This window comes from Rousettus aegyptiacus, unplaced genomic scaffold, assembly GCF_014176215.1.
Source record: "Rousettus aegyptiacus isolate mRouAeg1 unplaced genomic scaffold, mRouAeg1.p scaffold_m13_p_5, whole genome shotgun sequence".
In the NCBI taxonomy this organism is placed as follows: domain Eukaryota; kingdom Metazoa; phylum Chordata; class Mammalia; order Chiroptera; family Pteropodidae; genus Rousettus; species Rousettus aegyptiacus.
In genome coordinates, this window is record NW_023416308.1 from 75,896,453 (window position 1) to 75,915,507 (window position 19,055).

Genomic DNA, 19,055 nt, shown 5'->3' on the forward strand with positions numbered 1-19,055 from the left:
AACCAACTTCTCAGCCTTGCCTTATAGAGAAGAGTGAATGAAAGGACTAGGAGCTGATTCTGTGACCCTGATAAAGATCACTCAACTCAGAAACCAGAGAATTTTTATGAAGAGTAGCAATTAGTTTTAATTAAAAGTTTTCAGAACAAATACATTTAGCTGTTTTTTGAAAAAAATATTTGAAAAGTTTTAGATTTTCAGACAAGTTGGAAATATACAGAGTTCCCAAATACCCCACACTCTGTTTCCTCCATTATTCACATCTTCCATGAATATGGTACATTTGTCATAAATAATAATCAATATTGCTACATTAACATTTATAACAGAAGTCCATTCTTTATTCAGATTTCCTAGTTTTTAACCTAAAGTCTTTTTGCTGTTCCAGGATCTCATTCAGAATACATTATATTTAGTTGTGATGTCTCCTCTTGGCTATAGCTGTTTCTCAAACTCCTTGTTTTTGATTATTTTGACAATTTAAAGAGTACTGGTCATTTATTTTGAAGAATGTCTCTCAAGTAGGACTTCTTTTTTCATGAGTAGACTGGGGGCTGTGTGGTTTTGGAAGGAAGACCACAGAGGTAAAGTACCATTAGGGGAGAGGGAGAATGATAAACATCAGAAAAAGTTAACTGAGGGATCTGGGTGAGGATACATTGGAATTCTGTGTACTATTCTTGCAACTTTTCTGAAAATTTGAAATTATTTCAAAATAAAGTTAGAAAAATATATATATAAAATATATTGTTCCAGAAAAGAAATCTTTACAAGGCTATTGTGAAGACCTGCTTGGCACAGAGTATATATGCTCAATAGCAGATGCCAAGGCCAGCTTGAGAAACAGATGCACTTCTCACAAGAAATCACAAGGGGGCATCTGAAAACCAAGAAACATTCACAGGGCCTGTAGTGGTGTGTGTGGGGGTTGTTCACCCTTCCTTACCCAGAAGGCACTCCTCAACCCAAAAGAAAAAACAAGCTTTGTCTGCTGCAAACTGGGGATTATTCCACTCACAATAGACAAGGGCTTGGAGCACTTAAGAGCTAGCCTCTGCTCTTTCTGTTTGGGTCTGGATTTCACAGCAGCTGTCAAGGACTACTGCATCCATCACAACCAGAATATCAGTTCTGGAGACCTATGAAAAGGGGCTCATGAATGTGATGGCAATGGAGACGTGAGGCGTGGAATAGGAATTCAGAGACAGTTACTGTGTGATGAACTCAGCCATATCCTCCCCCTCATCATGTTTTCTTAATCTGACTTATTAGAGGTCCCCCCAGACATCCTAAAAGTCCATGTTTCTAAGCTCTGGAATATGTCCCTTAGGGTCATCCGACCCTATAACAAATCACTCCCTAAATGAAATTGCTCTAGTCCCGAAGGTCTGGTCCCATGGTGTAGTGGAAGGAGCACAGGCTTGAGAAACAGACTAAGCAAGATACAAATCAAGGCTCTGGTACTTAATTTCTTGAGCCTCAGTGTCCTTATCTGTTAAAACAAGAATCAGTTCATTTCCTTTTTAACAGTGTTGTGAGGATTAAATAAATATAATAACTAGAACAGAGTAGATACCCAGTATTCAATTACAGTATTTTATTTTCATAATTTTGTTCAGGCATAAGCAACAGGTAGAAACAAATGGGATTTAAAGTTAAGATAAACTGTTCAAATTCCTGCTATGACCCTTGGTAAATCATTTTATCTCTTTTGAGTCTCACTACCTATATGTCACAGTGTAGAAATAAAGATTACATGAGAATTTATCTTTAAGAACTCTGTGAACTACGCTATTACCCAGGCCAGGAATTATCTTCTTCCCTTAAATAAATCCAGATCTCAGCCTACATGGCCCAGCTCAACTGTTGCATGCTCCAAGAAACTTTTTCTCTAACAACCTCTAAAATGTAAATGATCAGTATTCATACTCTGGAAATTATTTTAAAAGAATGAGGAAGGTCTAAATGTACTGTGATGGAAAGAACTCAAATACTAAGTGAAAATAATGGAATGCATACATTATGAATCCATTTTTATGTTTAGAGAAGTGATCATGCCATACCTTGCTTAGAAACTCCAGTTCCCCACTGCCAACCAAGTCAAGTTCAAGCTCATTACCTGGTATTGAAGCCCCTTCACTATTCGGGCCCTGCTGACCTTTCCAAACTCATCTCCTACAGACCAGCGTTGCCATCTTGAACCCTGGTTCCATTTATGACTAAAGTGCCCTTTATCATCTTTTCCTTTAGGTCTCAACTTTAGCATGCATCAGAATCACCTGGAAGGCTTCTTGAAATACTGATTGTGGGCCAAACCCATAGAATTTCTGATTTAGGTTTGAGGCCTGAGCATTTCTATTTCAAACAAGTTCCCTGGTTTGAACTAATGAAGCTGTTTCAGGGACTACCCTTTGACAGCCACTGCTTTTACAATATGATTCAATTTCATCACCTGTATACAGGTTGACCAACCATGTCAGTTTGCCTGAAAGTGCCATGTAGCAGAAAACCCCTCAGTCCGAGGAAACTGGGATGGTTGGTTACCCTATCTGTATAAAAATCTTTCCCAGGTTGCTGTTTATGGGATATTTATTGCTACTGTCCAGCAGTCCTTCTCTATGGCCTGGACAACAGGAAGCACCTGAGAAAGAAGCTCCATCAGCTTGACTTGCTGGAGTAAGAGTATTTAACAAAGTTTTTCAAATTCAGACTCCTCCAAACATATTTTCTTTATTTCCTTCAGAGAACAGGTTTTCGTCCTCTGGTCCTTGTAAACTTGTAACACAATTGGTGTGAGATCAAATTGTAAGCAATTCATAACTTTGCCCTGTGTCGCTGGGGTGTTTATACACAAGAAGTTGGGGCAAATGCAGTGAGCACACAAAAGCTTCTTACTCAATTGAAAGTAAGTCTTGTCATGGAATAGCCACATGGCGTGTGTAGCTGACTTTCTGTGACTTCCGAAGGGTGCCCAAGACAATAAAGGGCCATGGTCCTTGGGAAAGAGTAATGATGTTTTTGCTCATTGTTGATCGGAGTCAGTTTTTTTCATTAACTGGGACTCCTCTTCCCAAGAAATCAGAGGTCAGAGAGCTGATAGCGTCGCACAAGCCCATCTCGACAGCACGTGTAGATCTGCTTCTCCCACGTGGCTACCTGGAACACAAGAGTTCATAGCTCTAAGTCAGTCTGGGATTCTTCCATTTCCATTGATCCCAGGCTCAAAGTAAGCCTGGGATTCTTCTATTTCAAAAAGACAGAGCCTTGTCATTCAGTAGTACAAAGGTCTGAGAAGCTTCACTGACTCCAAAGACAAGAGAATTACATCCATGATATGTATTTAAAAAATGGCTGGCCAGGGTCAAGGGCACTATGACTGAAGAACAGAGAAACTAATTGTCCAAGTGGACAGCAAACCCATTAATGCTGTGCATGGGTTAGTCCAGAGGGCCTGTGCCTGCGGAGGAGATGGTCCACAGAGGCCTTGGTATCCCTGAACCTAATAAAATTGCACAAAGACATTATCAATACGTGCGTTTTTTTTGTTTGTTTGTTTGTTTTTTTATGAGAAGGATTTCATTGACTTCTCAAAGAAGTCTGAGATTCAAAGATGGTTAAGAACTACTAACTTACTGATAATAGCATGAATTCTGGAGTTAGCTGAATGTCAAGTTTGCTAATATGCAGCTGCATGAACTAGGGCAACTTTCTCAACTCCTTTGGGCCCCACTTTCCTCATTTGTAAAATGAAAATAATATGTTAATTCACAATGTAGAACACTATGCAGGAATTTTAAAAAATAAAGTGGATCTATATGCATTTGTCTGGAAAGAGCTCCAAGATATTAAGTTAAAAAAAAAAAAAGTCATAGGACGATACATATAGTATGACCCCAATTATGTACAAATTAAAGATAAAACTATTATTTACATAAACACATAAACACAAAAACGGTCTTGAAAGATATGTGCCAAACTGTTAATGCTAGTTACTTCTAGAAAGAAATGTTGAACTAAAAAGGTCTTAAAGAGGACTTTTAAGTCAGTATAATTTTGTATTGTTTGGATTTTTATAGGTATGTATTAATTGTATATATATTTTTAAATTATAAGAAAAAATAGGAATAATACCTATACCTCAAAGAATGATAACAACGATTAAATGAGATAATATATGTGAAATATCCAGCATAATGTCTGGCCAATATTATTTCCTCTTTTATTTTTCTCTTTCCATTCTAATTAAATGGGATAATCAGTCTTAAACTTTAAATAATAATAGCTAATATTTATAGAATATTTTAAATTTACAAATAGCTTTCATATACATTATCTCACTATTATCCTCATTTTATAAATGAATTAACAGACTGAGGATGGGGATGAAGTGATTTTTCAAGTTTTTAGAGCTACTAAGCGATGCAATCACTTCTGACTCAAAATTCTGATTTCTTTCTATCCCACCCCTAAATATTATATCACCCCTATGATCACAAAGTAGCTATATTCAGTCCCCACCAAAGCCCTAGATCCCAGGTGAAAATCACCCAGGCCTGGTCTCCAATCAGGACAGTACCTTGTACACAGGGTCACAGTCAGTCCCAGTGAGCTCAATGACATAGTCTAAGTCCTGCTGGACAATAAAACAGCTTCCATCACCTAAAAGGCAGAAAGAAAATTTAGAAAACTAAAAAGACAGTTGCATGTGAAGGAGTTTTAAAAAACTCAATATTTTAGTTTATTTCTGTATATCACTAGCCTAAAGAAGATTGTCTTAAGATTCAGATTGGCAAACAGGTCTTATTATGAGGACCTATAGTGGCTGCCTAGAATGCTGGGCTAAAGAGGATTTGAAGGCCAAGCACCTTTGACAGGAAGGAGGGTTGTTTTTCATTAGCAATACCTGCCAAAGGCATGGGGCAAGTAATTGCAAATTTATATATCTGTTTGCAAATGTACCCTAAACAATGATTTTTAGCAGGGAATTTGTCTATATAAATGTTCTTCTAAGAAAAATCTATGGTCCTGAATTATTCTTCAATCTATAAACTTGACTACATACATTAGTAAAAAAGTTATACCAAGAAAGTAAAAGCATATCTAATTTTAAACTTTTTCTCAGAAGAGCATGGAAAAATGAAACGTGGGGTGATCTATGAACTGCTGATTAAGATGATTTTTTTTTTTTAGGATTATTATACACTTTTATTCAGTTGTTTTCTTTTTGTTGCTCTTATCTTACTTAATGTAAAAATAGTACATGCTCGTTGAAGAAAACTTTAAAAAATATAGAAGTAAAAAAATCACCCATAATCTACCATTCAAAGAGAATCACTGTTAACAATTTAATGCATTTTTCCAATCTTTTTGTGCAGATTTTTATTTTACATGGTTGAGAGCATACTGCATAAAAGAAATGTCTTTATGCCTAAGGTTTCTTTTCTATATTAAGATTATAACTTTGTATAAAATCTTGGAAAAGAATCAAAAGATATTAATTAAACTTTTCAAACTTCTTGGAAATCTGAAAAACTGCTTTCCAAAATAACCTGTCAATAATTTTATTTTAATTAATCTGTTAATCAATCTATATTCCAACCAGCAGCATTAAGGAGGACCTTAACCTTTCTTGCATCATTATTAATCTTTTCTTCCCTAAATCCTTACCTTTTAGAGATACAGATATAAATACTGACACACAAAAAATAATATACCGTCTGTGATATGCTTCAGGATGAAAAAAGATAAATCATAAATTGTTGAAGCTGGATAATGGGTATACCAGGTTCATTATGCCATTCTCTCTACCTCTGCGTCTGTTTGACAATTTCCATAATAAAAAAGTTTTCAAATTATTAAATCTGACAATTTCAATTTCCTTTCTAGTGAAACAAAGGACCTCACAGATCATCTATTTCCAACTTCTAAACTAAGTACAGAATTCCCTCTTCATCACCTTGCAGAGCAGCCAGCCAGCCCATGCTTGTCTATCCTCTGAGTTAGTGGTGCTCGCTACTCAATGCCAGCTTCTTTCTTATGAAACAGAAAGCTTTTCCTCATATTGAACTGAAATGTGGCTCTTGATAACTTTCTTTTATTGGTCTTAGTTTGTCTTCTGCAAACAGTTTTAATTTTACTCCCTTTGCCTTTAGATATTAATGACAGAAGTTATGCCTTTCCATCTTTCCAGTAGAAAAGAGTTACAAAAAGTAGAAGGGTCATGAGTTAGCACTTTTCCATGTTACCCTTCACTTGACCCATGTTTTCTTGCCACAGAGATATTAATTTTTTTTAATGGTCTAAAGGTAGGACAAGTGAGGGAAGATATGCAGAGGCCTTGGGTGGCTCATATGCTGGTTCTCAGGGATATTAAGCTCTGTGACTTCGGAACTTCCACAGAGGCAACATAAGCTTCTCATGTGCTGCAATATGGCTCTAGGTTTGTTTATATTCCTCCTGTCTCAAAATCTCATTTTATTATTTAAAAAAATTTTTTTTAACTAATTAATTATTATTATTTATGCCTACAGCACCTGGTCTTCCTAGGTGGTCTCCCATCCAAGTACTAACCAGCCCCGACCCTGCTTAGCCTCCAAGATCAGACATCAGGCTTGTTCAGGGTGGCATGGCCATAGACCATGGACTATGGCTCCACTGGGGCATGAACCCAGGGCCTTCTGTGCGTAAAGCAGATGTGCTAACTGCTACACTATGCAACCACGTTCATCAAAATCTCATTCTAACCCAGAGTGGGAAACCAATCACAATCTTTTATTTCTCCTCGTTATTATTTCAGCAAGGAAGTAATATCTACTATTGAGTTTTTCTCTCCTCTCAAAAAATGTATGATTACCATTGCTCTTCTGCACTCATTTCTATATGCAAAACTTATCTACCTGATAAGTCCCAGCTCTACTTCCATTCTCTCTAGGAAGCCATTTCTAACCAACCCATAGAGTAAACCCTTTCTCCATCCATCTCTTGTAACATTTATTATTCCTTGTCACTTCAACATATATTTCCCTGTAGCATAATTTTACTTTTTGTAAGTGTTTCCTCGTCAGTGGATCATGACAAGGAACACTTTTTAGGAGGGTTTATAGGGCACGAGGTAGTAACATGAGTAAAATGAAATTATCATTTATAAAATGTCTACTTTATGTCGAATACTCTGCATCTTTTATCTCTAAGGCCATTGAGGCTTAGAAAAGTAGTTATCAAAGGTCACAGTATTATTATTTTAAACCATATAACTGTTATTTTTTATAAATAAAAAATGGTCTTATATTATGAATTTAATGATTAAATCTAATAGTAAGTGAAGTGAGGATTTAAACTCATTGATTAGGTTGTTGGTTTAGGTTTAAAATCTATGCTTTTTCTACATCATGCTGCTACTCAACAAAATAACGGTCACGTAGGAGGTCAGGGCTAGAGCTGTGGATTCCAATCATTGATAGCTAAAACCGTGAGAACAGGGAGTCCATGAGGAAGCATGGAGAAGAAAAGATAAGAGGACAAATGCGGAACTCAAGAAATATCTTTGGGTTAGGGATGGCAACAATAGTAGGAATAGCAACAGGATTCAACTACAACAAATAATTTGAGAACCTACAGTATACCATGACTCATATTAGGTACTTATAAATATAAGCTATTGAAACCAGGGGAAAGAGCAGTAAACGAAGAAAAAGAATACCAGGGGATTAATTAGTATCACTTAGGTCAAAGGAGCTAACAGTTTTAAGAAGGAAATAACAGTAACAGACTTCATTATCACTAAGAGTCATGAAAAATGAAAAATATGTACTCACTCATTCAACAAACATTTGCTGAGATTCTTCAGTTCTGTGTAAGAACTGGGGTAACACAGATGAAGAAATGGTACCAGCCCTCAAGGAAATTTAGGGACTAGTGGACACAACAGGCTTGTACACATAAAAGGCCACGCTGGCTCTATCTAGTAAAGAAGCTCATCATTTTGTGGCCTTCAAGAAGGTAGTCTGTGCAGAGGGTTGGGGATGGAAGCCAGAATGCAGCGATCTCAAGGGAAGAGTGTGGCAAGGCAAACAAAGGGAATCAAAGAAATAAGATCACAATGAGTGATGGCAATAGTATCAAGAGAAGCTGTCACAAGCTGATACCAGCTGTTCTCTTAAAGCTCTATAAGGAATACTGCTGCATCACCAAACTGATGCCAAGACACAGGAGAGAAAGAGAGACAGAGAGAGTGAGTATGGAGAGCTAGAAAATTAGGTCTACAGAGTCCTGATTACTCTTTGCTATGGTCTTGAAATCCTGAAAGAGAAGGGCTAAAGAAATAAGATACTGGTTTTGACAGGGATGAAGGGTACCAACCTATATCAGAGAGATGGCCACAGAAATCCAGACACTATTAGCTGCCTACTCATCTATTTCCCTGCCCTTCTCCTGAATGACAGAATCCCAAATTGTCTCCATTAGTAGGTGACACATGGGATGAATTTTGATTAACCCAAACTAATTATGGCGTTTCTGTTCCCCTTGTCAGTGACTGTTTCAGGCATGGGCATGTATTATAATATGGCCTGTGAGGTATGCTTGCTGGGCTGCTCCTGAGGAATTACCCTGATTCTTAAAAAGGATAACAAGATCCACTGTTACATGAGGAGGAGAGCTGCTATCTTCCACTGTGACCATGAGGGAACAAACCTGAAGACAAAAGCCAACATGCTAGGGAGGAGAGCACCAAAAAATGAGAAAAATTGGGTTCTTGATTTTATTTTATTTCTTTTTCCTTGCAAAAGCCTTTTTTTTTAATTAAAAAATTTGTATTTTAGAATAGTTTTAGGTTTGCAGAAGTTATAAAGATAGTACACAAAGTTCTCATATAGTCCTCATCTAGTCCTCAGTGAAACTAGATTTCACTAGCCTTTAATGTCCTGGATCCAATTCAGGATACCACACTGATTTAGTTGTCAAGTTTCCTTAATCTGTTCTACTGTCTTTGTTTTCTAATCTCTAAACTAATCTAACCGGGAACCACCATAAACCTAGACTTCTTGTTGAGTGAGGCAATACACTTTCCTAATTATTGAAGCCATTTTCAGTTGGGTGTTCTGTTACTAACAGCCAAAAACATCCTGATACACTGATACATTCAGGTAAGGTGGTCCTTCCAGGCTATATCGTCCAGGTCTCTCACCTACAACATTCCTATAAGGAGTCAGTGTCTCTTAATGGACACCTTGTTCCAAGCATTTACCCCAACTCCACTCCCAAACTCCATTCGAAGCACCTTATCTTGGCTATATCAAGGTACTCGTTTTACCTAGATTATGTATGTAAAGCTTTAAACATGGGACCTACTGCATAGTAGGCACTTAGTAAATGATAGATGCCCTCTTTTTGCTCCCTTCCCTCATCTATGACTTTGCACACACTATAGCTTTGGCCTTCAATGTTCACCTTTACATTTCCAGCTGGTAAAATATTCATCAGCTTACATGTCACCTGGTCCATGAAGATGTCCCTGTAGCACTCCTACCACTAGAGTTAGCTGTTCTCCATGTTCCCAAATAGTTTACTGCTGTAGTGCTTTATCAAATCATACTCAATCACATGTCTACATGTCTGTCTGCCTTAGCAACTCCAAGTTCCTTTAGGACACAGACTATAACTGATTCGTTATTGAATCCTCAATGTTTTGCAATAACAGCCAATACATTCACTCTACCAATGTTTCTTGAGCACCAATTACACAGTGGGCACTGAGCTAAATGCTGGAGGTAACACAATGAATAAGGCACGGTCATAGTTCTCAAGGAGCTTGGACTGGAGGGGACCAACGGTTACCATGTAGGCTGATAAACACTATGTGATAAGCATAATATGCCAAAGAATTGTGGAGAACCATGCCTCTAGCTCAGCCATAGACCAGGCATTTAAATCTATGTTTAACTGAACTACAGGGAACCATCTCTCTCCACTGGCTCCTGGACTCACCTTGGCTAGCAATGAATCCGTCTCTGAAACTCAACACAGATAGAACAGGTGCTCCTGATCTGTGGATGACTTGTACTGGAGTCCTAGGATTCAGAGTGAAAGGGGCAATTTCAGTTTTTTCCTTCAAAAGAAATGCTTGACTATATTAGCATATAGTACTAACCCATAACGAATAGGACATTGGTAGGAAGGGAGCAATCATTCATATGGTTTCTTTCCTGCAAAATCCTTAAATGATAGATCAAGATAATCCACTGAAAAACATCTTAGAATAAATCTGAACAGTCTCTAAACATGTCATTGGGCTGAATGAACTTGGTAACCCACAATATCTCCAGTTTTCAGGGAGGCCTGACAAAGGTTTAAGGTAACAATGTTAACAATATGTTAATCTTTTTACTTATAGACAGAATTAAGACAGTTGTGAAATATTAACATTGTCAGGACTCTGTAAAACAAAACGGAAAGGTGAGGGAGAATTGATTTAACATATATGGTAAGGGTGATTTTATAATAGTGATAAGAGATTCTCTGTCTCCAAGGAGCCAAAAACAAGTACAAAAGTTAAGTAACTTAAATTAGGGAAGAAAAGGTATAAACTAGTCACTCTTTAGCTGGAATTTCTTCCCTGCTCTTGGAATAAAATCCAAACTCCTTAAGACAGTATGTAAGTCCTTTCGAAGCAAACTCCTATTTTCCTGTCTGGCATCAATTCTCACCAATGCCTCATCTTCAGAGTACACACCTGTCATATTAAATTACTCAAAGATCCCTGAAAGTGCCACATTTTCACATGCCTTCATGCTTGTCTATATGCTACTCTACCTAGGGCAGGACCCTCTATTCCTAAATTAGTAGCTTCCTACTGGACAAGATGAAAGTCAAGCCTCATCCCCTTGGAGAACAGTCTCACTTTCTTTCCTCTCCTTCTTGATGCTTCCTCAAATTCCTATGTATAGCCCTATCAGAACACTGATCACACTGCATCACAAGTCTTTTACTTGTCCATCATTACTACTACACTACAAATACGTCAAAGGCAGAGTCTATATCTTTTATTTTTGCTTTTCAGTGAGCTGCACAAAGCCTGGTGCCCACAGAAACCATTCAACAAATTAGTTGAACAAAGGAAGAAAATAGAAGGAGGAAGGGAAAGGACTGTAGAAATTGTTAAATCCTAGGACAGAAAAGTTGTGTGATTCTATCTGGGTATCTTAAAGACCAGAATAAGACATGTTTTAGATAGGTTATGATCAAAGCTAAATAAAGAACCAGAGCTGGCTGACTTGAACTTGGAAAATGATCAGTTTTAGGCCAACCAAGATCTAATACCATGGAGAAAATTACTGAGCTCCTTAAAAGTAAATATTCTACAAAATCGTTTTAAGTGAAATGTTAGTTCATTATTATTAAGCTTAACTTCCAAAGCAATCACTACAATAGGACAATCATGAATCAAATTACCTTTTAATATGATTCCAGGAATAAGAACAATCAGACAATTCACACTGGAAAACCTTTATAAATGAAAAAATATACTCTTGATTCAATAGTCATCTATATGCTAGGCTAAATCAATGTTAAAGCCAATAAAAATTTCCACTCCGTAGAAGACCTGCATCATGTAAATGAATGGGGTCTCACCTTGGACTCCTCACATCCAGCTGATAAATGTTTCCATCCTGTGTCCCAGCCAATAGCAAGAAGCCAGAAAGAAAAGTACAGCAGTTGAAGGCATCTGAGCCAATAAAGAGGAATACCTGAGAACAAGTAGGAGACGAAAATGGTGTTTAAAGCTTAATTTGTTTCCCTCTTTTCATTACAACCCTCTCTTTTCATTACAACCTTTTGAAGAGAGGTACTTTGTAGGAAAAGAAACAAACACAAATAAAATGGCAATTTAAAGAATCACAATTCTCATGTACTTAAAAAAAGCAATTATCAGATATTTATTCCTTAATGTTAGCTCAAATTGATCATTTCTCCCTTAAATGTTCTAAAAAGGAAAGGAACAAAACAAAACTAAACAAAGCCTCTGATTTCCCTTTGGATGTAAAAGCCAGCATGGAAATTCAGAGTGCAAGGACCATAATAAAAAATAGAGAAATTCCTGGAACAAACTTTGAAAATGGAAACACCACCAGCACAATGAAGTAACTAAATTAAATTAAAATACAAAGCCTATGGTCAAACGAAATCATATTGAAGTTATTTGAGTGATAATGATAGGAGCTGGAAGGAAATTTTAAAAATCTAACCCCAGGGACCTCAGAGTTTAATTAAGAATACAGTATTCCCAGAAAAATCTGAAAAAGATGAAGGAAGAAATTTCAAAGTAATTATTCTATAAAAGACATTCTGGGCATTAATTAATCAAGAGCCCTAAGTGCATGAGTCCTTGACTCAGAATTTCTTCACATTACATTAGAGGCATAAGGGAATTTATATAATCTCATCATTTTACATACAACACATGAAGACCTAGAAGGAAAGTGACTTAACAAAGGTCACAAAGCAGTAGAATATTTAATCCTCAATACACAGCCCTGTAAGTCCTACCAGGTCCAGTTTAGTGACCGGGAAACTTGAGGCTCAGAGAGGTTAAGTAACCTGTCCAATGTCATAGCCACTAAGTGGAAGAACTAGAATTTAAATGTTGCCCTTATTCCAAATCCCATGCTTTTAATCATTATATTGTACTGCCTCTCACTCATGAAGCTTCCTCAAAAAGTGAACATAGCAGGCAAGTAGAAATGTTTCCAAAGTGGTTTTCCAAGAATCAGAGCAACCCAGGTTGCCCCAGAGTTCAAAGGTCTTAGAGGAGCCACTTGCCGGCTGCCTGCTCTGTAGTCCCAAGCACTGAAGCTTCTTATCTTCTCGAGCCAACAGCAGCATTTTCGATTCTGTTCCAACCTCCCGTTCACCTGTATAACAGATAAGCTATATAAATAATGGGCTAGGCCGATCAGCTGCCAATACCCAGAAAGCACAGATACTGATGCCTGTTTACTGTATTTTTCTGTTAGTGATTCACTCACTAATTAAAAAAGCATTTATCATGTTCTATATCTTGACTGTGGTATTGTTTGTATGACTGTACACATTTGTCAAAACTCACAGAACTGTTCAGTTAAAAAGGGTGACTTTTACTTTATGTAAAATATACTTCAACAAACCCAACTGAAATATATTATTATTCAGTCCTTTGTAATGTAACAAGATACCATACTAGAAGCAGGGATACAATGCTAAACAAAATAGTCTCTTCCCTCAAGGCTCTTATGATCTGGAAGAAATAAAATTTATTCATTCACTAAATATTTATTGAGGGTGTACTATGTATCAGACATTTTTCTAGGTACTGAGGAAATAGTGATGTATAAACAGACAAGGTCCTTACTCTTCCAGATTCTAGTGGAAATAGGAAATAGTGGAATAAGTAAATAAACAAGTAAGATTTTTCAGTAATGAATTTTATAAAGGAAATAAAACAGGAAAATATGATCAAAAGTTAATAGACAGTGGGAGGATTGGGTGGGGGAAGGTCACTTTAAATTTAAACTTCAACTTTAAAAAGGCTCTGTGGAAGCCACATTTTAACTAAGACCTGAATGGTAAACAGAAACCAGACATGTGAAGAGCTTCAAGAAGTCAAGAAGCACCAGGTGGCAGAGTCTGCGGTGCTGAAAGAACAAACAGAAGGCCTGTGGCTGGAACACAGTGGGCCTGGCAGAGAGTGGTATGACACGAAGCTAGAGAGAACTGTAAGGGTCAGAAAGTGTAAGGTTTTGTGATAACCCATGGTAAAGGGGTTAGAATTTATATATATATATAGAGAGAGGCCAGTGGAGAGGAGTAGGGACAAAGAACTGTGACATGATTTATGTTTTTTAAATCAGTGGTTCCCAATCTTTTTGTCACCAGAGATTGGTGCTCCTATAAGAATCTAATTATTAATGAGCTGAAGAGGTGATGCCAGTGCTGGGAAGTGGCTATATACACAGATGAAGCTTTGCTTGCCCACTCGCCCATCACTCATCTCCTCTGTGCAGCCCAGTTCCTAACAAGCCATGGACTTGTATTGGTCTATGGCCTGGGGGGTGGGGACCCCTATTCTAAATGATCACAGTGGTTGCTCTGAGGAGAATGGATTAAAGAATAGTATAAGCAATAGATGATGATAGATTGGATCAGAATGCTGGCAGGAAGGAAAATGGGAAGGAGGGTATGAGGTGAAAAATTAGAAAAACTTGGAAAGTAGAGATGACAGGCTTTGCTGATATGGGACATAAGGAAAAGTAGGGGTATATCAGACTTAGGGCTTGAGCAAATGGGAAGGTTAAGAAAACATATTTAGGGTGGGGAGAAATCAAATATTCCACATTAAATAAGGTAAGTTTGGGTTATCTATTAGACATCTAAATAGAGCCTAAAACTCAGGTGAGAGGTCTATACTTCAGATATACTTTTGGAAATCGCCAGCTTATATACAATACTTAAAGCCATCGATCATCTATGGAAAAAATGTAGTTATAGTTGAAGGACCTTCAATATTTAAAGGTAGACTAAAGGAGACATAAAAGGAGATTAAGCAGCAGCAGCCAGAGAGATAGGAAAAAAAGCAGTATAGTGTGGCATCACAGAAGCCAAGAAACAAAAGTGTCCTGACAGGAGGAGCTGACTATGTTGAATCCTGTTGAAAACTGGGAAAGACAAGCACAAAACAGTAATACTAGATTAGGTAACATGGAGTCACTGGTGACCCTGCCCTACTTCCCATTCTTCCTGTTCTTATCTGTGTACCTCGAACCTATACTTTAAGGTTTAAGTCAACTTCTTTTGTGACACTTTTCTCATCTACACTAACCTAAAACACTCTCTTCTTCCAAGAATCACTAAGTTATTTAAGCCAAAATTTGAATGTTCCCTGTTTTATAGGCATTAGTCTCATCTAAATTAGATTATAGTTACTAGAATGCAGTAACTATGACATGTAGTTTCTTTGTAGATTCCAAAGCAAAAGAAACAGAATAGGTTTGCAATAAATATTAATCTTATGGTGAATTAGAAATATCAGATACAGAGCAGAAAAGAATGAGGGAAAAAAGGAGAAACTAATGCAAGCACTAATCATTCTCAACTTACTAGGCATTTGCTCAGGGGAGCCAAGGTTTATGGAGTTGTCAGCAGCCCCTACAGCCACTCCATTGATGGAAGAACCACAGTCTGCAATGACTCCCAGACAGGCTGAACGGCCGCAATCCCAAAGTCGCACTGTCCCATCTCGAGAACCAGATACCACATTCCTCCCCCGATCAACAATGGCTGTATCCAGGATACCTGGCAAGAGGAAAAAAAAAGACCCAAGATAAAGTAGGTAACAGAGGGACGGACTATAAGGGCAGAGAAAACAGATCTGCATAAATTATTTCATTCCTTCACATTTACTGGGTTTGTACTACATGCTGGGCATGTTCAAGCGCTAGAAAAACGGAAATAAATAGACTAGAGTCCCTGTTTCCCAATGGTTCAAAGACTAGCTATGAGACAGACATAGAAGCAGCAGCTCCGGATTTAATTTTCAGTAGAATAGTGATTTTCAAGTTTTTATTTTGGCTTTAAAACCTGTTTTTTAAACAAAAATTAAGTGGACTTTTTAGAGAGGAACATCTGAAATCACCATCTTAAAAGATCCCAGTGCTTCCATTGAGAAATAATTGAAAGGATTAGTCTCCTCAACTTAAAAAAAAAGAATGTGACTTCTGGTCTGGCCAAGATGGAGTAGCCTCATTCATCCCAGGTCCTCCTCCTTACAACTTAAAAAACCTGGACATACAAGCATAGGAAGACTGAAGGATGGAAAGAGGATGGCAGACCACCTAGGGACCTCGACACTTGAAGAACAACAGGACAATGAGCTCCTTGATTTCCTTACTGCCTCCCATATATCCTAGACAGGACACTGAAGAAGGCTCCAACATCTGATTAAACAAACAAACAAATAAAATGAACAAAAAAACAGGCACAGTTAAAAAAACAACAACAACCCTGAAGAAAAGCCTGTTGCCCGCAGGCAAAAGACTGGGAAAGGAGTGGCCTATCAGAACAGAAAACCTTTTCTGGCAGTATCCACCTCACTCGAAAAGCAACAGGAAAACTTCTATCCCCCCTCACCTAAGGTTTCAGTGGGCCTGAACAAGAAGTGATCTTCTAACCCAGCCCCCATGGAAGGAGGCAGCACTCCAGTTACCCAACCCAGTGATGTTGACCAGGCCCAGTGGAGTACGGGCTGCTGGGTCCAGAGGTGAGCTGAACCTATACCGCCACCAGACAGCAACAGGTAGAAAAAAGAGGTAGAATGAGGTAACGGGAAGTAGCACTCCTCTTTCTCCAACCCCTCCCCTGGTGTTGGTCAGCAGGAAGCTGAGCTTACAAACCCACTTGGAAGCAAGGAAGTAGTGCAAATTGAGGTAGTATAAGTTGGTGCTCCACTTTCACCAGAAAGGTATCAGCAGGGCTGAGGGGATGCTGAGCTTCCATTTCACCTGTTCACAAAGTGGAAGTGTGAGCCAGTGCTCCACTTTTGCCAGAGTGATGTCAGAGGAGCCCGGCAGGAAGCTGAGCATAGGCATCTACCAGGCCCGGCACCATAACTAGCAAGACTGCCTACTAAAAAAAATTAAATAAGATCCAGAGTGTTATAATGTCCAAAATGTCCACAGATTTTATAATTTCTGAAGCCCTCTATTACCTGTTATCTGAATATTTGTTACGGCCCTGGCCTCAGCATAAACAGATAGAGACAGTCATGGACGTAAAGAGTTACAACACAATGGCATATGTGTGGTAAAACAGAACTGTACAGAAATGGGAGGTAGCCCAACCCTATGGTGATTCAGGCAGGGCTGTTACTTGTTTTATTAAAACCCATTTACTGATCCTATTACAGGTGCCCAATAAATACTTACAGCTTGACAAATAAGAGTACCTGACCAAAAATCACCTAGCAAATTAGTGATCTTTGGCTAGCTCCCCATTTCTTTGAATATGAGATGACTTCAGATATACAAACCTTGACAAAAACTCCACAGCAACTCAATATAAGGTACAATCATTGGTGACCTATGCAGTTAACCATATGCATTAGCTCTTACTGGAACAGAAATAGATAACTTTACAAAAATGCCACAGACTTAAAATGCAGCCAATTCAGGGCCTGTTGGAGAAAATATGAGAAAACTCGGGTTGGACCTAATCTCAGTATAAGATTCCATATATACTTTATTTAAAATAAAAATTAAATCCAATTTATATAGCTGACTATAGTTGTTAGAAAAATAAAATGTAATCCTCGCAATTATACATCCACTGGATGAAAGTCACTACAGATTTTAAAATAGCCTTCCTCTCAGAAACAGATGTGAGGAGGTAACAGGTTCTGCTATTTTGTTTCTTATTTACAACATTATTTTGTAACTGTCAGGTATTTTGAGTTTAAAAAAATCTACCTTTCTACTCTATCTCCATGACATGTTCAGCATAACTAGAAAAGGATCTTTGATCTTTTAAAAATCCTAAGGACTCAAAAATAGGAACATTAGGAAAGACCTTCAGCTCTTATTAAGCAATCAAAGATCTGTTTATGTCTTTATTAGGAAATTGCAACAGCTACCTTAAAACGTTATTGAATTCCATGAAAGTGATACAAGCTTTTTAAAAAAATAGTTCTGATAAGTATGTACCTGAGGCAGGATGTACAGTTGTGTTTAGGAAGCTGTGAATGGTATTACTTGTGCATTAATTTCAAGTAACACTAAAGAGCTGACATCTAGAACATTTTTCTTTTTTATAAAAGTAGAGTGAAAAATTCTTAACCCCTAATAAAATGTCACTCAATATAATGGCATCAAGTGTGGGTCTTTTCACTCTTAGATGACAAGAATAAAAGAAAGAGGAGCCCTAAAATAGCAGGAACTTCTGAGGAATTACTTTAGAAAGAAGCTATGAAAGTAGCAGGAATACCTTTGTAAGAAAATTGCCATAACTAAGACCTACCAGAAACCATACAGGCTTTAGAGATCAAACCAAACAGATACAAGTCCTCAACATACAAGCCAAGACAAAAGAGCATTTGCCTTCAAGAAAAGATTCAGCCAACTCACATATAAACATTCTAGCCAAAGTCTGGGAAATAGGAATAACATTAGATGAATCTATGACTGAAATAAGTATTAGTAAGAAAGGGAGCAAGTTTCATATTTCTAGCCATGTTTTTAACAAGTTTACTAAAATTATCTAGTTTATTATATTAAGCTCTTTTAATGTTGCTAGGTAGCATTGTACATGTATATGTACATGAGAAAAGTAATGACTATGACTCAGATCTCAGAAAAGAATGAAGCTTGAAACACCTACTCTTACTTGAAGACATCATATCCTATTTCCAAGAAAGTGTTTAAGAGTTTGAAAATAATGGCCTAAGAGCTGAAAATGCAACCTCGTTTTTTAAAATTATTCCACAAATCTAAGCATCTTTCCGACCTTGGTTAGCGAAAACCTCAATCAATCAACTGAAATCGTGTTTCATGTAGTCTCAATGTTTCCATAGCTTATGACAAAGCATTAGGATTATGAATATATACCTCCAAAATCACCAACCTCAACTAATCTGGGCAATTTAAAAACTTAAACTGATTAAAGTACACTTTAGTACTACTTAGTAAACTCATATATTACAAGGACCAAACTATTTTTAGTTTATCTAAAATCTTTCATTGCAAAAATTTAGAAATATATACAAATCTTACCTCTAGTTGTTAATTAAGAACACACTAATCCTTTTAGTATATATAAAATATGCATCTAAAAGTATTAGGAAAGACCATTTACTTATTAACTAGGATATTTGCTTCTATAGGAAAATGTCTATTAGAAATTATAATTTCTATTAGAAATAACAATTTATGCTTTTCATATTTGACAAGTATGTTAAAACGCCACAAGGCCCACCTTTCCTGGAAGGGATTAAAATTTAACTTTATATTTTATATGAACATTTATTATGTACTTAT

At 37.3% G+C, this 19,055-nt stretch overlaps 1 protein-coding gene across 4 annotated transcripts in view; it reads right to left on the reverse strand.

Annotated features, from left to right (window-relative positions):
- Nucleotides 1–1,577: 1,577 nt before the first annotated feature.
- PAAF1 (proteasomal ATPase associated factor 1) overlaps nucleotides 1,578–19,055 on the reverse strand; it is a 34,954-nt gene continuing 17,476 nt past the window's right edge. For 3 of the 4 annotated variants that reach the window (XM_036221352.1, XM_036221353.1, XM_036221354.1), the window contains 6 exons: nucleotides 15,130–15,324; nucleotides 12,817–12,908; nucleotides 11,629–11,744; nucleotides 9,985–10,067; nucleotides 4,577–4,659; nucleotides 1,578–3,156 (listed from right to left, as the gene is read on the reverse strand). In XM_036221352.1, the coding sequence (XP_036077245.1) occupies nucleotides 3,079–3,156; nucleotides 4,577–4,659; nucleotides 9,985–10,067; nucleotides 11,629–11,744; nucleotides 12,817–12,908; nucleotides 15,130–15,324 (647 nt within the window). In that variant the 3' untranslated portion in view covers nucleotides 1,578–3,078. Of the gene's footprint in view, nucleotides 3,157–4,576; nucleotides 4,660–9,984; nucleotides 10,068–11,448; nucleotides 11,502–11,628; nucleotides 11,745–12,816; nucleotides 12,909–15,129; nucleotides 15,325–19,055 lie in introns of all 4 variants that reach the window. The other variant, XR_004950986.1, reaches the window with a different exon arrangement.